Consider the following 21,934-nt stretch of genomic DNA (forward strand, 5'->3'; position numbering starts at 1 on the left):
CCCTTGTGCATGCCCGAGGAGAAAAAGGAAAGGACCACTTTGTATTCATCCTCCTGTTTCAGTCCATCAAAGCTGAATGAAAGGATGAAGCGTCCTCAGAGAGGAGTGGCTGGTGCCGTGACCCAAGGTCAAGAGAGAGAGGGGGAGGAGAAAAGGAGGAGAGGAGAGAATGAAGGCAGAAGGTTTCAACTTGATAAATGGGACTGTGTTTTTTGGTGCTCTGCTCAAAGCCAGAGGAGAGGTTGGAATAATCAGTGAAATAGGCTCTCCTTTTTCCTGTGGCCTTGCCAGTGCACACGCTCCCAACCTCCCAGCAATACTTTCCTCAGGGAATGTACTAGCAATGTTTCCTTTCTAAAGTTCTGTCTTGACTGTAGTTTGGTTAAGTTTTCAAAAAGCTTGGAATAAGTCAATTCCTTTACAACTTCGGACAATATGGAAATAAAGTATTGAATCTCAAATCATCTTTACCGAGGGCAAAGTCAGTTCTTTATTCCTGAAGCATCTTATAGACATCTATAATTTAACGGCTACAACTCTAGAATAAATGGACCACCCGCTAGAAATGGTACATGGTCAATGCCTACGTAACCATAAGTTTGATCGAGTCATAAATGTTTGAAATGCTTAGGCACGCTCCAAGGTAACTAACTCTCTTCACTGCAAAAGTTTGTTCCAACCTCTACTCTCGAACCAATAGAACTCCTGGGAGAGAGAGAGAGAGAGAGAAAGAGAGAGAGAGAGAGAGAGAGAGAGAGAGGGAGAGGGAGAGGGAGAGGGAGAGGGAGAGGGAGAGGGAGAGAAAGAGAGAGAGAGAGAGACAGAGAGGGAGAGAAAGAGAGAGAGAGACAGAGAGAGAGAGAGAGAGAGAGAGAGAGAGAGAGAGAGAGAGAGAGAGAGAGAGAGAGAGAGAGAGAGAGAGAGAGAGAGAGAGAGAGAGAGGGAGAGGGAGAGGGAGAGGGAGAGAAAGAGAGAGACAGAGAGAGAGAGAGAGAGAGAGAGAGAGAGGGAGAGGGAGAGAAAGAGAGAGAGAGAGAGAGACAGAGAGAGAGAGAGAGAGAGAGAGAGAGAGAGAGAGAGAGAGAGAGAGAGAGAGAGAGAGAGAGAGAGCGAGAGAGAGAGAGAGAGAGACAGAGAGAGAGAGAGAGAGAGAGAGAGAGAGAGATACCACACAAAGAAGGACCTTGTGTTTTTCACTGTGTGCAGCGTAGGTCAAATACACTCCTTTACTCTATTTTCTCAGTTTCCTCTTGCTGCTCTCTCTCTCTCTCTCTCTCTCTCCCTCTCCCTCCCCCTCCCTCCCTCCTCCCCCTGTCTTCTCTCTCTCTCCCTCTCCGTCTTCCCTCACTTCCTCTCTCTCTCCGTTTCTTCTCTCTCTCATCTTTTTCTCTCACCCCTTCTCTGTTCTCTTTGCCCCCCCCTTCTCTTATCCCTCTATCTCCTCATCTTCTCCTTTCAGACAGACTTATTCAAAGGGGTCATTACATGTTATAATATAGAGAGCACTAATTAAGAGTTGCAGTAGTGAATCAGCTAATGAGTCTAGAGGGAACCAACAAGCTGTTATTAGGCTGCTACCTCTCTCCTTCTCTCTTTCATTAACTCTCTCTCTCTCTAACTCTCTCAAAGTTTCTCCTCTCCCCAACGCCTACAGTTACTACCTTCCCTCCCTCCTTACTCCATCCCTCGTTCCCCTCCTGTTTTTATGGAGAGAAAAAAAAACATTCACACCATCTCTCTACTGCCTCTGACTCAACTGAATGAAAGCGTGCCACTGACCATCACACACATACTGATCATCACACACATACTGATCATCACTCACATACTGACCATCACACACATACTGATCATCACTCACATACTGATCATCACACACATACTGATCATCACTCACATACTGACCATCACACACATACTGATCATCACTCACATACTGATCATCACACACATACTGACCATCACTCACATACTGACCATCACACACATACTGATCACCACTCACATACTGACCATCACACACATACTGATCACCACTCACATACTGACCATCACACACATACTGATCATCACTCACATATTGACCGTCACACACATATTGACCATCACACACATACTGATCATCACACACATACTGATCATCACACACATACTGATCATCACTCACATACTGATCATCACACACATACTGATCATCACACACATACTGATCATCACTCACATACTGATCATCACACACATACTGATCGTCACACACATACTGACCATCACACACATACTGATCATCACTCACATACTGATCATCACACACATACTGACCATCACACACATACTGACCATCACTCACATACTGATCATCACACACATACTGATCATCACACACATACTGATCATCACTCACATACTGATCATCACACACATACTGATCATCACACACATACTGATCATCACTCACATACTGATCATCACACACATACTGATCGTCACACACATACTGACCATCACACACATACTGACCATCACTCACATACTGACCATCACACACATACTGACCATCACTCTCCCCATCATTTTGTTAGGTTGCACATTATTCTAAAATGTATTAAATTGTTTTTATCCCTTATCAATCTACACCCAATACCCCATAGTGACAAAGCAAAAACAGGTTTAGAAATGTTCTATAATTTATAAAAAATTAAAAACAAAAATATCACATTTACATAAGTATTCAGACCCTTTCCTAAGTTGAAGCACCTTTGGCAGCAATTACAGCCTTGAATTGTCTTTGGTATGACGCTACAAGCTTGGCACACCTGTATTTGAGGAGTTTCTCCTATTCTTCTCTGCAGATCCTCTCAAGCTCTGTCAGGTTGGATGGGGAGCGTTGCTGCACAGCTCGTTTCAGGTCTCTCCAGAGATGTTTGATCGGGTTCAAGTCCGGGCTCTGGCTGGGCCACTCGAGGACATTCAGAGACTTGTCCCAAAGCCACTCCTGCGTTGTCTTGGCTGTGTGCTTAGGGTTCGTTGTCCTGTTGGAAGCTTAATCTTCGCCCCAGTCTGAGGTCTGGAGCAGGTTTTCATCAAGGATCTCGCTGTACATTGCTCCGTTCATCTTTGTCTCGATCCTGACAGGTCTCCCAGTCCCTGCCGCTGAAAAGCATCCCCACAGCATGATGCTGCCACCACCATGCTTCACTGTAGTGATGATGCCATGTTTCCTCCAGACGTGACACTTGGCATTCAGGCCAAAGAGTTGAATCTTGGTTTCATCAGACCAGATGATCTTGTTTCTCATGGTCTGAGAGTCAATAGGTGCCTTTTGGCAAACTTCAAGCGGGCAGTCATGTGCCTTTTACTGAGGATTGGCTTCCGTCTGGGCACTCTACCATAAAGGCCTGATTGGTGTAGTGCTGCAGAGAGGGTTGTCCTTCTGGAAGGCTCTCCCATCTCCACAGAGGAACTCTGGAGCTTTGTCAGTGATCATCGGGTCCTTGGTCAAATCCCTGACCAAGGCCCTTCTCCCCCGATTGCTCAGTTTGGCCGGGCGGCCAGCTCTAGGTAGAGTCTTGGTGATTCCAAACTTCTTCCATTTAAGAATGGAGGTCACTGTGTTCTTGGGGACCTTCAATGCTGCAGGCATTTTTTGGTACCCTTCCTCAGATCTGTGCCTCGACACAATCCTGTCTCGGAGCTCTACGAACAATTCCTTCGACCTCATGGCTTGGTTTTTGCTCTGACATGCACTGTCAACTGTGGGACCTTATATAGACAGGTGTGTGCCTTTCCAAATCATGTCCAATCAATTTAATTTACCACAGGTGGACTCCAATCAAGTTGTAGAAACATCTCAAGGATGATCAATGGAAACAGGATGCACCTGAGCTCAATTTCGAGTCTCATAGCAAAGGGTCTGAATACTTATGTAAAGGTATTTGTTTTTTTTATTCTAATAAATTTGTTACATTTTCTACAAACCTGTTTTTGTTTTGTCATTATGGGGTATTGTGTTAAGATTGCTGAGGATTGTTTTGTATATAATCTATTTTAGAATAAGGCTGTAACGTAACAAAATGTGAAAAAAGTCAAGGGGTCTGAATGCTTTCCGAAGGCACTGTACATCACAGACACACACGCACGTACGTAAGCACACAAACACACACACGCACAGAATATCAGATAGTGTGCATACTGAGCTTCGACCTTTTCTCATTTGATTTAGGCCTACAACTTTCACATGAGGCTTTTGGTGTTCCAGCCGGTTACATTGCTGCTCATGTTAGATGTCTTTGTAAGCTCCTCTGACAGGTAATTTATGACCCTATTGTCCCTAGAATGAGGCAACGAGGCGGGGTAGCGCTGGATCTGTGCAGTGTGTCAAGAGTTTTAAAAAGCCCCATATTTTTAGGGATCTCGGTAGAGCCGTAAAGTTTCACAAGAAAGACTCTATTTTGGCTTTGGACTGTGTTGTTACCCTCATCCGATTCTCTCTCTCTGACTGACACTGTCGTCTCCTCTTGTTTTTCAGAGGACTGGATCCAGAGGAATTACTTGCAAAGCGATAAGTTCTCTCTCTCTCTCTCACACACACACACGCACACGCACACGCACACACACACACACACACACACACACACACACACACACACACACACACACACACACACACACACACAACCGCCCGTTTGCTCTCACAAGCTCCTCCCATGCCTCTCTATTTGCTTGTAGGGAAAGCACACTCAGACAGAATGTACACCAAGGCTGTGTCTGAAAATGAATGGCAACCTATGCCCTATGTACTGAATACTTTTGACTAGGGCCCATAGCGCTCTGCTCAAAAGTGGTGCACTATGGGCCCTAGTCAAAAGTAGTGCACTATGCAGGGAATTGGGTGCCATTTGGGATGAGTCCATGGCCTTTACATGCCTCTCTGTTTTACTGCCCAGCGGTTTACTGTGCTTGTCTAACCTCCTAAAGCCACTAAACCCACAGCGGCTGATCTTTGTGTGTGTTAGCTAATCTCAGCCACTCCTGTTGACTGTAACAGGCTGTAGTACAAAGAGCTAGGAAATAGAGGTGGTCGTGCTGAGAAGGACAAATACACTACTCAACTGAGCTGAACATTTAAAGGGGCGGTCCAGTTCTGACGCTACTGGTTATGGTTCTTGTAATTACAGGCCAAATACACGTGGCTATAAAGTTACACACTGACATTGGTTAAATGTCTTTGCTGTGACTGAGCAAAATTAACAAAAACAAGTTTCTGGCCAACCCTGTCTTTAGCCAAGAGCCACTGTACTGGCCAACTATTTGGGAAAGAGTTTAGTAACACAGGTCAGAGTGGATTGAGGTTATATGGGACACACTTGTTGTGCAGCACAGTCCTGCCTTCCTTTAACCTTGTCCTAACCCTCAGCTAACCTTCACGCTAACCTTTCCCTCCCCCCAATACAGCAGTTATTCCTGAATCCTAAAGCAGCTCCTCTCTCTTTAACTTCAACCTTCCAACAACCTTCCCCTAACCTTCCCCTCCCCTCATACCAGCAGTCATTTTGTGAGGACAACCCAACTAACCCCTGCGTCGTTAACCCTTCACAACCTTCGCCTCCCTCCTGAGAGAGTGTGCATGTGTGGCTCCTAAGTGGCCACTGTGTTAGATCTACAACCTATGAGAGAATGTAAAGACCCTGTACACTAACACTACAGCTGTTAAACCTTCAGCAGTTCTTCAGCTGAGCCCAGGTCAGTTTTAGTAGTATACTTTAGTACTGTATTTACGTAATGTCAACCACTGCTCTGATCCGGGAACAGATAACATCAGCACCATGAACTTCTAAGTTTCATAAAACATTGACTCTTAAAAGAAGAGTAGAGTCTTGAAAGAGGAATAGTCAGGTTGAAAGAGTGAACATGAGAATGATGAGAATTATGTGTGTGTGTGTGTGTGTGTGTGTGTGTGTGTGTGTGTGTGTGTGTGTGTGTGTGTGTGTGTGTGTGTGTGTGTGTGTGTGTGTGTGTGTGTGTCTGCCTGCATGTGTGTGTGTGTGTGTGTTTGCGTGTGTGCGTGTGTGTATGACTCTCTTGCATGTCCAATCCATAGTCTCAACTCATTCCTCACACACCAAACAGAGGCCCATGTTTTCTAACTAAAGCCCATTCAACCAAAAACCACTTAGACCCCTAAAATAATATCCAGACAGACACAGACAGACAAAGACACACATGCACACGTTAATGCTAGAATAACACACCAGTCTGGTGAATGACACTAGAATGAGACGCACGCTCATTTGGGCAAATAACAGGCCTGCTTCTCAACATGAGGCATCTCAACTTATCGCGACTAACAGACAAGGTGTGTGCGCGTGTGTGTCAAAATCATGAAATGTCCCATGCTACACATTTATCTCTGCTATACAGTGCAGTGCATTCCAGATGTTTCTCTCTGTTATACAGTGCAGTGTATTCCAGATGTTTCTCTCTGCTATACAGTGCAGTCCAGATGTTTCTCTCTGCTATACAGTGCAGTCCAGATGTTTCTCTCTGTTATACAGTGCAGTCCAGATGTTTCTCTCTGCTATACAGTGCAGTGTATTCCAGATGTTTCTCTCTACTATACAGTGCAGTGCATTCCAGATGTTTCTCTCTGCTATACAGTACAGTGCATTCCAGATGTTTCTCTCTACTATACAGTGCAGTGCATTCCAGATGTTTCTCTCTGCTATACAATGCAGTGCATTCCAGATGATTCTCTCTGCTATACAGTGCATTCCAGATGTTTCTCTCTGCTATACAGTGCATTCCAGATGTTTCTCTCTACTATACAGTGCAGTGCATTCCAGATGTTTCTCTCTGCTATACAATGCAGTGCATTCCAGATTATTCTCTCTGCTATACAGTGCAGTGCATTCCAGATGTTTCTCTCTGTTATACAGTGCATTCCAGATGTTTCTCTCTACTATACAGTGCAGTGCATTCCAGATGTTTCTCTCTGCTATACAATGCAGTGCATTCCAGATGTTTCTCTCTGCTATACAGTGCAGTGCATTCCAGATGTTTCTCTCTGCTATACAATGCAGTGCATTCCAGATGTTTCTCTCTACTATACAGTGCAGTGCATTCCAGATGTTTCTCTCTGCTATACAATGCAGTGCATTCCAGATGTTTCTCTCTGCTATACAATGCAGTGCATTCCAGATGTTTCTCTCTGCTATACAATGCAGTGCATTCCAGATGTTTCTCTCTACTATACAGTGCAGTGCATTCCAGATGTTTCTCTCTGCTATACAGTGCAGTGCATTCCAGATGTTTCTCTCTGCTATACAATGCAGTGCATTCCAGATGTTTCTCTCTACTATACAGTGCAGTGCATTCCAGATGATTCTCTCTGCTATACAGTGCAGTGCATTCCAGATGTTTCTCTCTGCTATACAGTACAGTGCATTCCAGATGTTTCTCTCTACTATACAGTGCAGTGCATTCCAGATGTTTCTCTCTGCTATACAGTGCAGTGCATTCCAGATGTTTCTCTCTGCTATACAATGCAGTGCATTCCAGATGTTTCTCTCTGCTATACAATGCAGTGGATTCCAGATGTTTCTCTCTACTATACAGTGCAGTGCATTCCAGATGTTTCTCTCTACTATACAGTGCAGTGCATTCCAGATGTTTCTCTACTATACAGTGCAGTGCATTCCAGATGTTTCTCTCTGCTATACAATGCAGTGCATTCCAGATGATTCTCTCTGCTATACAGTGCAGTGCATTCCAGATGTTTCTCTCTGCTATACAGTGCAGTGCATTCCAGATGTTTCTCTCTGCTATACAGTGCAGTGCATTCCAGATGATTCTCTCTGCTATACAGTGCAGTGCATTCCAGATGTTTCTCTCTGCTATACAGTGCATTCCAGATGTTTCTCTCTGCTATACAATGCAGTGCATTCCAGATGTTTCTCTCTGCTATACAGTACAGTGCATTCCAGATGTTTCTCTCTGCTATACAGTACAGTGCATTCCAGATGTTTCTCTCTACTATACAGTGCAGTGCATTCCAGATGTTTCTCTCTACTATGCAGTGCATTCCAGATGTTTCTCTCTACTATACAGTGCAGTGCATTCCAGATGTTTCTCTCTGCTATACAGTACAGTGCATTCCAGATGTTTCTCTCTACTATACAGTGCAGCGCATTCCAGATGTTTCTCTCTACTATGCAGTGCATTCCAGATGTTTCTCTCTACTATACAGTGCAGTGCATTCCAGATGTTTCTCTCTGCTATACAGTGCAGTGCATTCCAGATGTTTCTCTCTACTATGCAGTGCATTCCAGATGTTTCTCTCTACTATACAGTGCAGTGCATTCCAGATGTTTCTCTCTGCTATACAGTACAGTGCATTCCAGATGTTTCTCTCTACTATACAGTGCAGCGCATTCCAGATGTTTCTCTCTACTATGCAGTGCATTCCAGATGTTTCTCTCTACTATACAGTGCAGTGCATTCCAGATGTTTCTCTCTGCTATACAGTACAGTGCATTCCAGATGTTTCTCTCTACTATACAGTGCAGTGCATTCCAGATGTTTCTCTCTACTATACAGTGCAGTGCATTCCAGATGTTTCTCTCTGCTATACAATGCAGTGCATTCCAGATGATTCTCTCTGCTATACAGTGCAGTGCATTCCAGATGATTCTCTCTGCTATACAGTGCATTCCAGATGTTTCTCTCTGCTATACAATGCAGTGCATTCCAGATGTTTCTCTCTGCTATACAATGCAGTGGATTCCAGATGTTTCTCTCTACTATACAGTGCAGTGCATTCCAGATGATTCTCTCTGCTATACAGTGCAGTGCATTCCAGATGTTTCTCTCTGCTATACAGTACAGTGCATTCCAGATGTTTCTCTCTACTATACAGTGCAGTGCATTCCAGATGTTTCTCTCTACTATACAGTGCAGTGCATTCCAGATGTTTCTCTCTGCTATACAATGCAGTGCATTCCAGATGATTCTCTCTGCTATACAGTGCAGTGCATTCCAGATGATTCTCTCTGCTATACAGTGCAGTGCATTCCAGATGTTTCTCTCTGCTATACAGTGCATTCCAGATGTTTCTCTCTGCTATACAGTGCAGTGCATTCCAGATGTTTCTCTCTGCTATACAGTGCAGTGCATTCCAGATGTTTCTCTCTACTATACAGTGCAGTTTATTCCAGATGATTCTCTCTGCTATACAGTGCAGTGCATTCCAGATGATTCTCTCTGCTATACAGTGCAGTGCATTCCAGATGTTTCTCTCTGCTATACAGTGCAGTGCATTCCAGATGTTTCTCTCTGCTATACAGTGCAGTGCATTCCAGATGATTCTCTCTGCTATACAGTGCAGTGCATTCCAGATGTTTCTCTCTGCTATACAGTGCATTCCAGATGTTTCTCTCTGCTATACAATGCAGTGCATTCCAGATGTTTCTCTCTGCTATACAGTACAGTGCATTCCAGATGTTTCTCTCTGCTATACAGTACAGTGCATTCCAGATGTTTCTCTCTACTATACAGTGCAGTGCATTCCAGATGTTTCTCTCTACTATGCAGTGCATTCCAGATGTTTCTCTCTACTATACAGTCCAGTGCATTCCAGATGTTTCTCTCTGCTATACAGTACAGTGCATTCCAGATGTTTCTCTCTACTATACAGTGCAGCGCATTCCAGATGTTTCTCTCTACTATGCAGTGCATTCCAGATGTTTCTCTCTACTATACAGTGCAGTGCATTTCAGATGTTTCTCTCTACTATACAGTGCAGTGCATCCCAGATGTTTCTCTCTACTATGCAGTGCAGTCCAGATGTTTCTCTCTACTATGCAGTGCATTCCAGATGTTTCTCTCTACTATGCAGTGCATTCCAGATGTTTCTCTCTGCTATACAGTGCAGCGCATTCCAGATGTTCCCTAAGCTGGCTGGTATAGGGCCCCTGGCAGTGTGTGTGTGCGAGCGGGGGGCGTGTGGGAGTGTGTGTGTCTCCGTGTGTGTGTGTCTGTGTGTGTGTGTGCATGTGTGTGTGCTTGTGTGTGTTCCACAGACTGGTTGGTTTAGCAGCCTCAGGCAATGTGTATGTGTACATGTGTGTATATCTGTGTGTTTGCATGTCTGCCTGCATGTGTGTGTGTCTGTGTGTGTGTACATGTGTGTGAATGTGTGTGTTTGCATGTCTGCCTGCATGTGTGTGTGTCTGTGTGCGTCTGTGTGTATGCATGTGTGTGCGTGTCTGCATGTCTGCCTGCATGTGTATGTGTGTTTGTGTGTTCCACAGACTGGCTGGTTTATCAGCCTCAGGCAATGTGTGTGTGTGTGTGTGTGTGTGTGTGTGTGTGTGTGTGTGTGTGTGTGTGTGTGTGTGTGTGTGTGTGTGTGTGTGTGTGTGTGTGTGTGTGTGTGTGTGTGTGTGTGTGTGTGTGTGTGTGTGTGTGCGCCTGCGTGAACATACCGTATTCACACCCGTTGACTTTTTCCACGTTGTTGTTACAGCCTGAATTCAACATGGAATAAATGGAGATGGTTTTCACTGGCCTACACACAATACCCCATAATGACCATCTACACACAATACCCCATAATGACCATCTACACACAATACCCCATAATGACCATCTACACACAATACCCCATAATGACCATCTACACACAATACCCCATAATGTCCATCTACACACAATACCCCATAATGACCATCTACACACAATACCCCATCATGACCATCTACACACAATACCCCATCATGACCATCTACACACAATACCCCATCATGACCATCTACACACAATACCCCATAATGACCATCTACACACAATACCCCATAATGACCATCTACACACAATACCCCATAATGACCATCTACACACAATACCCCATAATGACCATCTACACACAATACCCCATAATGACCATCTACACACAATACCCCATAATGACCATCTACACACAATACCCCATAATGACCATCTACACACAATACCCCATAATGACCATCTACACACAATACCCCATAATGACCATCTACACACAATACCCATAATGACCATCTACACACAATACCCCATAATGACCATCTACACACAATACCCCATAATGACCATCTACACACAATACCCCATAATGACCATCTACACACAATACCCCATAATGACCATCTACACACAATACCCCATAATGACCATCTACACACAATACCCCATAATGACCATCTACACACAATACCCCATAATGACCATCTACACACAATACCCCATAATGACCATCTACACACAATACCCCATAATGTCCATCTACACACAATACCCCATAATGACCATCTACACACAATACCCCATAATGACCATCTACACACAATACCCCATAATGACCATCTACACACAATACCCCATAATGACCATCTACACACAATACCCCATAATGTCCATCTACACACAATACCCCATAATGTCCATCTACACACAATACCCCATAATGTCCATCTACACACAATACCACATAATGACCATCTACACACAATACCCCATAATGACCATCTACACACAATACCCCATAATGACCATCTACACACAATACCCCATAATGACCATCTACACACAATACCCCATAATGACCATCTACACACAATACCCCATAATGACCATCTACACACAATACCCCATAATGACCATCTACACACAATACCCCATAATGACCATCTACACACAATACCCCATAATGACCATCTACACACAATACCCCATAATGACCATCTACACACAATACCCCATAATGACCATCTACACACAATACCCCATAATGACCATCTACACACAATACCCCATAATGTCAAAGTGGAATTATGGTTTTAGACATTTCTACTAATTCATTGAAAATGAAAAGTCAATAATTATTCAACCCTTTTGTTATGGCAAGCCTAAATAAGTTCAGGAGTAAACATTTGCTTAACAAAACACATAATAATGAACTCACTCTGTGTGCAATAACAGTGTTTAACAAGATTTCTGAATGACTATCTCCCTCAGTCGAGCAGGGAATTTCAAACACAGATTCAGCCACAAAGACAGGGAGGTTACAATTTTCCAATTGGTAGATGGGTAAAAAAAACAGACATTCAATATCCCTTTGAGCATGGAGAAGTTATTAATTACACTTTGGATGGTGTATCAATACAACCAGTCACTACAAATATACAAGTGTCCTTCCTAACTCAGTTGGCAGAGAGAAAGGAAACCGCTCAGGGATTTCACCATGAGACCAATGGTGACTTTAAAACAGTTACAGAGTTCAATGGCTGTCATAAGAGAACACTGAAGATGAATCAACAACATTGTATTTACTCCACTATACTAACCTAATTGACAGAGTGAAAAGAAGGAAGCCTGTACATGCATCCTGTTTGCATCAAAGCATTAAAGTAATACTGCAACAAAAATGTGGCAAAGCAATTTACTTTTTGTCCTGAAAAAAACCCAGAATGGAGCTTAGCACAGGCAAAATCCTAGAGGAAAACCTGGTTCAGTCTGCTTTCCACCAGACACTGGGAGATTCACCTTTCAGCAGGACAATAACCTATAACACAAGGCCAAATCTACACTGGAGTTACCAAGACAACTATTAATGTTCCTGAGTGGCCGAGTTACAGACTCAAATCTATTTGAAAATCTATGGCAAAACCTGAAAATGGTTGTCTAGCAATGTTCAACAACCAATTTGACAGAGATGTAATAATTTTGAAAAGAATAATGGGCAAATGTTGCACAATCCAGGTGTAGAAAGCTCTTAGAGACTTACCCAGAAAGATTCATAGCTGTAATCGCTGCCAAAGGCGCTTCTACAAAGTATTGATTCAGGGGTGTGAATACTTATGTAAATTAGATTTCTGAAAACATGTGTTCACTTTGTCATTATGGGATATTGTGTGTAGATGGGTGAGACAAAAATGGATTTAATCCATTTTGAATTCAGGATGTAACACAACAAAATGTGGAATAAGTCAAGGGGTATGAATACTTTCTGTAGGCGCTGTATGTGTGTGTGTGTGTGTGCATGTCTGCTTGCCTGCATGTGTGTGTGTGTGTGTGTTCCACAGACTGGCTCAGCCTCAGGCAGTCTCTTTGTTCCTCCTATAGTGGCTTTCTAAGTCAATGCAGGCTCCGGTCCAAGACTACCACAGGAGAAAGTGTTAGGAACAGATGTCTACCTCGATCATTCCTCTATTCGCAGGGTCATACAGCAATTTGTATGTCGGAACTTTGTCATATATATTACACCCTATTCCCTATATAGTGCACTACTTTTGACCAGAGGCCTAAAGACCCTGGTCAAATGTAGTGCACTATATAGGGACTAGGGTGCCACTTGGGACCAAGTCATGGTGCCTAAGCTATGAGTATTGTTCCTGTCTCTGAGATGACCTGGCGTCCCCTTTTCAATTAACCCCTATCAGCAGTATCTGGGTTAAGACTAAATAACACACAAGAAAGTCTCACTTTTTTGCTGTACAATAGATAGAAGATCTAGAGGGTACCGTGGCATTGTGTGATGTGGTGCAAATGTCTTTATGTTAAGCATAAAAGACCCAAGGGAAGGACTCAGTTTGTTTCATATCACTCTGAGAGCGTCCAGGTTCATCCAGCTCTTCACATTACTTTCGAAGGTACTATAGTCATTTGAAAATACATATTTTTCTGAGTATTCACATTACAGGACATGTTTTACTAAAGTCAGGTTGAATGCAATAAACCCCGTGTGTGAAAACCTCCTCCCAGTGAACACATAGTCAGCGTATGTGGGAATTGGGAACCCACAACGTGGGAATTGAACCCACAACCTTGATCTTCCCGCGGCCAGCACCACAGCACCACACTCCAACCCACTGAGCCACCTGGCAGCAGTCCCAGTGACCAGACAATGTCTGGCTTAGCCACACATTCCCCCATGAATTTACTTCCTAGCAGCTTTCATCACACATCCACTAACACAGAGAAACCCAAAACAAGACTCCAACGAACACTATGCAGACTATAGTGTATAGATACTACAGATATATCAGCCATGTTAATGTAGCTCAGGTGTAAGTCATGAACATGAACAGGTTTAGTCACACATCCACTAACACAGAGAAACCCAAAACAAGACTCAAATGTACAGACTATCCAGCGTGTCTGTGTAGCTTAATGCAGCTCTATCACTCATTAAGACATGTCTAAGTCAGGAACATGAGCAGCATCAGACACACAGCCTCAACAAGAGAGAGACAGAAGCATCCAATTCTACAATCTTGGACTTAACATGGCTGCATCACTGAAGACTAGGGGAGACAAGCTGAATCATTCGGAAAGTTTTCAACAGAGTCAAACATACGGTGTACTCAAAAAATAAAAGGTTATGGCATCTCCCAAAAAGACCAAAAGCTTTGACAAATCCTGAATGAGGTCAAAACGTGTCAGCTTTAATAAATAAATGTAAACATTTTTGGGGAGATGCCATCACATTTTCTCTCATGGAATATATGACATTCCCCAGGTAAGCCCCCCATTCCATACAAATCCTCCTAGTAGCGCTGGGATATCTAAACTGTACATACTGAGTCAGGGGCGACATGTCCCCCCCCCCCCCCCCCCCCCCCACATTCTGAAATTGCATTTTTGTCCCCCCCAGTTTTATAATTGGAATGTGATACAAAACGAGGCAACGGTGTGCTCTAGGACCATGTGGACGCCTCCGAGCGGTCGGATAGGCTGTTTGGAATGTTTATCTGACTGGATTTATAAAAACTTTTTTAAACTTTCCCCCTTCTAAAACCAAAGTTGTGCCCCTGTACTGAGTACCCACCCAGTCCTAAGTCAAGTCCCTATAGCAGCAGGTCTGGGGACCGACATGGTCACAGTGACGTTGCTGACTAAATCATCCTGGTTGAATGATTCTCAGTATCAGAAGGGAATAGGCAGGAAATCCTGCGTTCTCCAACCAGGATTTCTGGGAAACTTGGGAAATTTGGGAAAGTTAGAATTTTGCAACCTTAATAGTGATAGTTAGTCAACAGTGATTCAGACAGTTCTAATGTGGTTGTGATAATGTGAGTGACCGCCACGTTCCCGTCCCCAGTACAGGGTCCATCTCTACAGAAAGGTTATGGCCTGGAAACCTGGGTTTTAAAGGAAATGTCTCATTACTGTGTGCCTAAAAGAAATGGGACAGATATTCTGTCAGGCTCTGCCTCTTTATACCACTTGTTCTCTCTTCAATAGCCTCTCTGGCATTTAACTGCATGTCTGAAATTCACAGACAAATATAATGCCATCTTTCATCTCTATTCAACTACTAACCCATGGGCCAAGTGACAGAGCAGTTTTTCTATTGAATTTGGTGCTTCAAAAAAGTACTGGACCATACAAGCATACAAATTATAGACAAATAATTCAGGAGAAATCCAACTTTAAACATTCAGACATGTTTCTGCGTATCATTAGGGATCATTTGTCCTAATATTGGTCAGATGTGAGCTTTTCAAAACACCATGTACTCAACATTTTAACCAGAATTTTGTGGTTCCTGATCCAAAAGGCCAAATTGAGAGCAAAAAAACCAACATATCTTTATTATCCTCAGCTCTTCAGCCCAACGCCAGATGGATCAGCAGGAGCACGCTGCTTTATTGAATCAAACTGGAGAAAATGTTCCACATTTGAGAAGATGCAGAGAGAAGAATGAATGAATGCATTGTATCCTGGTCCACTCAATATCTTCTCACATAGTGTATACTGTAGAAAAAGACATTGGGGACTTTTCCTACTGCTTATAAATAGTTGTTCTTTTGACATGTCATGTGTGTCTCATTTGTTGTCTACACCCCAAAAACACCCCATCTTTCTCTCCCTTACTCCCACACGCCACTCACAGCAGACCCACTCAGAGGATCAGGTTTTCCACTGTGTGTGTGTGTGTGTGTGTGTGTGGGTGTGGGTGTGGGTGTGGGTGTGGGTGTGTGTGTGTGTGTGTGTGTGTGTGTGTGTGTGTGTGTGTGTGTGTGTGTGTGCTTGTGTTGGTATGTGTGTACCCACCTGGTCGTCATATCTGTAGGTAAGGAACTGGTCCTCGGTAGCGTCCTCCAGGAAACTTCCCTGAGGGGACAGAGCAAACTCAGGCAGGAACACGGCACCCTGGGTCTGGCTCTGGGTCGCTCCACACTGGGGAGACAGGAGGTAGAAAATAAAAAGATGAATAGAAAACTTGAAATCCCCCAAGAAGAGATAACTCTGCTCCCCAAGAAGAGATCCCTGGTAACTCTGTTCCCCAAGAAGAGATCCCTGGTAACTCTGTTCCCCAAGAAGAGATCCCTAGTAACTCTGTTCCCCAAGAAGAGATCCCTGGTAACTCTGTTCCCCAAGAAGAGATCCCTGGTAACTCTGTTCCCCAAGAAGAGATCCCTGGTAACTCTGTTCCCCAAGAAGAGATCCCTGGTAACTCTGTTCCCCAAGAAGAGATCCCTGGTAACTCTGTTCCCCAAGAAGAGATCCCTGGTAACTCTGTTCCCCAAGAAGAGATCCCTGGTAACTCTGTTCCCCAAGAAGAGATCCCTAGTAACTCTGTTCCCCAAGAAGAGATCCCTAGTAACTCTGTTCCCCAAGAAGAGATCCCTGGTAACTCTGTTCCCCAAGAAGAGATCCCTGGTAACTCTGTTCCCCAAGAAGAGATCCCTGGTAACTCTGTTCCCCAAGAAGAGATCCCTGGTAACTCTGTTAGAGGTTTTACCTGAATAGAGCTAATAATGTGAACTTCTCCCAACATACACACACACACACACACGAGCACACGCACACACACAAGCACATGCACGCACGCATGTGTGCGCACACACACACGCATGTGTGTCATCACTGTGCAAATGTGCAGAGCAACATCCACTCCTCTCAGCTGCAGACTCCCTATCCAAGACGACGTAGTGCTAGTCAGCGTAGCTCTCAGAACAGACCGTAAATCACACTACTAATCCCTGTGATGTTCATTAGAGAAGAGAAACCTGGACCGAAGTCTTGTTTAATAAACAGATGCAGTGATATCATCTCCCCAAGTAGACCGGGGTCGGTATTGTATTCACACTGTGTGTATACACAGGAGAGACTAGCTGTGATCCATCTAACATCACTGAATTCTGTGGTGAACACGGCATTCTTCCTGAAATTGTGCTAAACACACACACACACACAGGCATGTATGTGTGTTGATATCAGTGCATCCCTAGTGAAAGCCTAAGTGTGTGATGTAGTGAAGACACTTAGGGCCGGATAGAGCAGCAGTATGGCTGGCATGCTTTCTCCCTAAGGATCAACACGCTTTCATCATGCTATCCAACTGACACACACACCCACAGACACAGACACAGACACAGACACACACACACTGAGAAGAGAGTCAGACACACACTCTTTCATCAGTAACTTGGTGGGTGTCTGACAGGACACCAGAGAAGACACCAGCTGAGAGGCAGGACTTCAGTCTTCTCCCACTGAGCTGTCCTCCAGACAGACACAACCCTGCACCCAGACTCCAGCCTAAACAAAGCCCATGTGTGAAGCCCCCCCCCCCCCCCCCCCCCTCGTCCCCTCGTCCCCCACCCCACCCGGACACACAAAGCACACTGCCATCTGTATGAACTGGGGCTGAGTCCCAAATGGCACCCTATTCCCTATATAGTGCACTGGTTTTGACCAGAACTCAATGGGCGCTGGTCTAAAGTAGTGCACTATGAAAGGAATAGGGATCCATTTTGGACGCATGCTGTGACCCCCCTATATATAAGTCTGGACCAGAGGAACCAAAATAAACACAGACACACGTCCGTCCCTCAGGTGTCGACAGACATGACTTTTAAGTAGGGTGCCCATTCTGTCTGAAAGGGCTACAACAGCAGTTACCCTGGAAACAGGCTGGCTGGTGGAGACACTGATGTTGTCAGATTCAGACAGCAGGCTCTGAGTCCACTAGGTTTGACAGGCATTACCACAGGCAGAGTAGAGCCGACACAATGTTGAGTCACTGTGAGACAAATATATACATATTGTTTATGATTCAGTGCAGTCGCTCCAAATAGCATAGAATAATCAGAGAGATAGCCTTCAGTCTCTGATCAAACTGGTCTTGCACTACAGAAGAGGTTCTGTCTGGTCCATAAATTATAGAACGTGCCTGTACCCTTGAACACACGTTCACACGTGCAAACACACACACACAGATGCTGGGCCCTCCTCACAGCACTCCAAAACACTATCGAGCAGCACACACCCAGAGTGTCTATATCCCCTGTAAAGGTTTGGAAAGAAGCCATGAGTCACCTTTGGAGCAGCAATCCATCTATGCCCACATCTGGCCAGACTCACACTCTCTAACACACACCTGCATGCACACACACACACACACACACACACACACACACACACACACACACACACACACACACACACACACACACACACACACACACACACACACACACACACACACACACACACACACACACACACACTCTCTCTAACACACACCTGCACGCACGCACGCACGCACACACACACACACACACTCTCTCTAACACACACCTGCACGCACGCACGCACGCACGCACGCACACACACACTCTCTCTAACACACACCTGCACGCACGCACGCACACACACACACACTCTCTCTCTCTCACACACACCCTCCCGCTGTGAAGTCACTGGGTCATGGCGTAACAGCCCACCATAACAGCTAGACCTCTAATTGAGTTTACACACCACTAGAGTGACGTGTCTGGGCTATCCTGCCCTTTGGAGGGCACAGCTGGTTTCTCTCTCCCTCTCTCTCCGTCTCTCTCTCTCTTTCGGACTCTCTCTGTCTCTCTCTTTTTCTGTCTGTCTCTTTTTCTGTCTGTCTCTTTTCGTCTCTGTCTCTCTTTCTCTCTCTTTCAATCTCTCTCTTTCAATCTCTATGTAACTCTCTTTCTCTCTGTCTCACTCTCTCCATCTCTCTGTCTCTCTCTTTTTGTGGACAGAGAAAACACCACTAAGTATAGTTTACACAACACCCCAGAGTGTGTCTGTGGTGTGTGTGTGTGTGTGTGTGTGTGTGTGTGTGTGTGTGTGTGGTGTATGTATGTGTATGCGTGTGTGTTACAGTGGGGCAGTGAGTCACTTTAGAGGAGGGAAGGACCAACGGATTAGAGGGACAGTCCAACTCACATTACAAAAGTATCTCTTTCTGAATAAATGGGACTGGTTATATATAGGATCAGGGGTGTTTGATGCTAAAGCTTTCTTGGCCATGTGACTTCATTACAAACTGGTATTGGATCTGTAAATATGAATAAAGATGTCAAAATATGAGCCTAGTTCAGCCAAGGAGAAAGCACTGAGATACAGCATATAGGAAGAAAGACAGGATCCTTCCTGGATAGACATGATTGGCTGAGATAATGGAGAGGTTGGTCATGCTGACGGTTGGTCATGCTTTTACAGGTGAATTATTAAAGAGATGGGTGGGGCTAAGGCTTAAGAGGGTGTGAACAATGCTGAATGAGAGGTAACAAAGAAGAGCTCTGTAACAAGTGTGAAAATCTAATCAAAATCTTTCAAGGCCATTTCCCCTAACTTGTCTCCTAAGTAGGTTTACAACACAGGAGGCTGGTGGCACCTTAATTGGGGAGGACGGGCTCGTAGTAATGGCTGCAGCAGAATCAGTGGAATGGTAGCAAATACAGTATCAGTCAAAAGTTTGGACACACCCACTCATTCCAGGGTTTTTCTTTATTTTTACTATTTTCTACATTGTAGAATAATAGTGAACACATCCAAACTATGAAATAACACACATGGAATCATGTAGTAAGCAGAAAAGTATATTTTATATTTGAGATTATTCAAAGTAGCCACCCTTTGCCTTGATGACAGCTCTGCACACTCTTGGCATTCTCTCAACCACCTTCATGAGGTAGTCACCTGGAATGCATTTTAATTAACAGGTGTGCCTTGTTAAAAGTTATTTCCTTCTTAATGCGTTTGAGCCAATCAGTTGTGTTGTGACAAGGTAGGGGTGGTATACAGAAGATCACACAATTTGAAAAAAAGACAAAGTCCATATTATGGTAAGAACAACTCAAATAGGCAAAGAGAAACAACAGTCCATCATTACTTTAAGACATGAAGGTCATTCAATCCGGAACATTTAAGAACTAACTTTTAACAAGTTTCTTCAGTCGCCCAAACCATCAAGCGCTATGATGATACTGTCTCTCACGAGGACCCCACAGGAATGGAAAACCCAGAGCTAGCTGTACTGCAGAGGATACGTTCATTAGAGTTACCAGCCTCAGAAATTGCAGCCCAAATAAATGCTTCAGAGTTCAAGTTACAGACACATCTCAACTTCAACTGTTCAGAGGAGACTGTGTGAATCAGGCCTTCATGGTTGAATTGCTGCAAAGAAACCACTACTAAAGGACACCAATAAGAAGAGACTTGCTTGGGCCAAGAAACACGAGGAATGGACATTAGACCGGTGGAAATCTGTCCTTTGGTCTGATGAGTCCAAATTTGAGATTTTTGGTTCCAACCTCCGTGTCTTTATGAGACGCAAGTAGGTGAGCGGATGATCTCCGCATGTGTGGTTCCCACCGTGAAGCTAGGAGGAGGAGGTGTGATGGTGTGGGGGTGCTTTGCTGGTGACACTGTCAGTGATTTACTTAGAATTCGAGGCACACTTAACCAGCATGGCGACCACAGCATTCTGCAGCGATAAACCATCCCATCTAGTTTGCGCTTAAAGGGACTATCATTTGTTTTTCAACAGGACAATGACCCAACACACCTCCAAGCTGTGTAAGGGCTATTTAACCAAGAAGGAGAGTGATGGAGTGCTGCATCAGATGACCTGGCCTCCACAATCACCCGACCTCAACCCAATTGAGATGGTTTGGGATGAGTTGGACCGCAGAGTGAAGGAAAAGCAGCCAACAAGTGGGAACTCCTTCAAGTTAAGCATTCCAGGTGAAGCTGGTTGAGAGAATGCCAAGAGTGTGCAAAGCTGTCAAGGCAAAGGGTGGCTACTTTGAAGAATCTCAAATATAAAATACATTTTGATTTGCTTAACACTTTTTTGCTTACTACATGAATCGATTTGTGTTATTTCATAGTTTGGATGTGTTCACTATTATTCTACAATGTAGAAAACATAAAAAATAAAGAAAAACCCTTGAATGAGTAGGTGTGTCCAAACTTTTGACTGGTACTGTACATCATACACATGGTTTGATGCCATTCGCTCCGTTCCAGCCATTATTATGAGCTGTCCTCCTTTCAGCATCTTCCACTGGTTTACAAGTTTATTAACTTTGAAAGCAGCATAATTTCCCCAACTACAGTGGGGGAAGTAATGGTTTCTTCAACTACAGTGGGGGGGAAGTAATGGTTTCTCCAACTACAGTGGGGAAAGTAATGGTTTCTCCAACTACAGTGGGGGAAGTAATGGTTTCTCCAACTACAGTGGGGGGGAAGTAATGGTTTCTCCAACTACAGTGGGGGAAGTAATGGTTTCTCCAACTACAGTGGGGGAAGTAATGGTTTCTCCAACTACAGTGGGGGGAAGTAATGTTTTCTCCAACTAGAGTGGGGGAAGTAATGGTTTCTCCAACTACAGTGGGGGAAGTAATGGTTTCTCCAACTACAGTGGGGGAAGTAATGGTTTCTCCAACTACAGTGGGGGGGAAGTAATGGTTTCTCCAACTACAGTGGGGGAAGTAATGGTTTCTCCAACTACAGTGGGGGAAGTAATGGTTTCTCCAACTACAGTGGGGGGGAAGTAATGGTTTCTCCAACTACAGTGGGGGGGAAGTAATGGTTTCTCCAACTACAGTGGGGGAAGTAATGGTTTCTC

The 21,934-nt window shown here is 44.2% G+C and overlaps 1 protein-coding gene across 1 annotated transcript in view; it reads right to left on the reverse strand.

Moving 5' to 3' along the window:
- The window catches only part of LOC120024775 (ADAMTS-like protein 3), a 128,167-nt gene that overhangs the window by 83,692 nt on the left and 22,541 nt on the right, over positions 1-21,934 (reverse strand). The window contains exon 3 of the mRNA XM_038969059.1: positions 16,090-16,215. Coding sequence (XP_038824987.1) covers positions 16,090-16,215 — 126 coding nt within the window. The remainder of the gene's footprint in view (positions 1-16,089; positions 16,216-21,934) is intronic.

This window comes from Salvelinus namaycush, chromosome 30 (assembly GCF_016432855.1).
Source record: "Salvelinus namaycush isolate Seneca chromosome 30, SaNama_1.0, whole genome shotgun sequence".
Classification (NCBI taxonomy): Eukaryota; Metazoa; Chordata; class Actinopteri; order Salmoniformes; family Salmonidae; genus Salvelinus; species Salvelinus namaycush.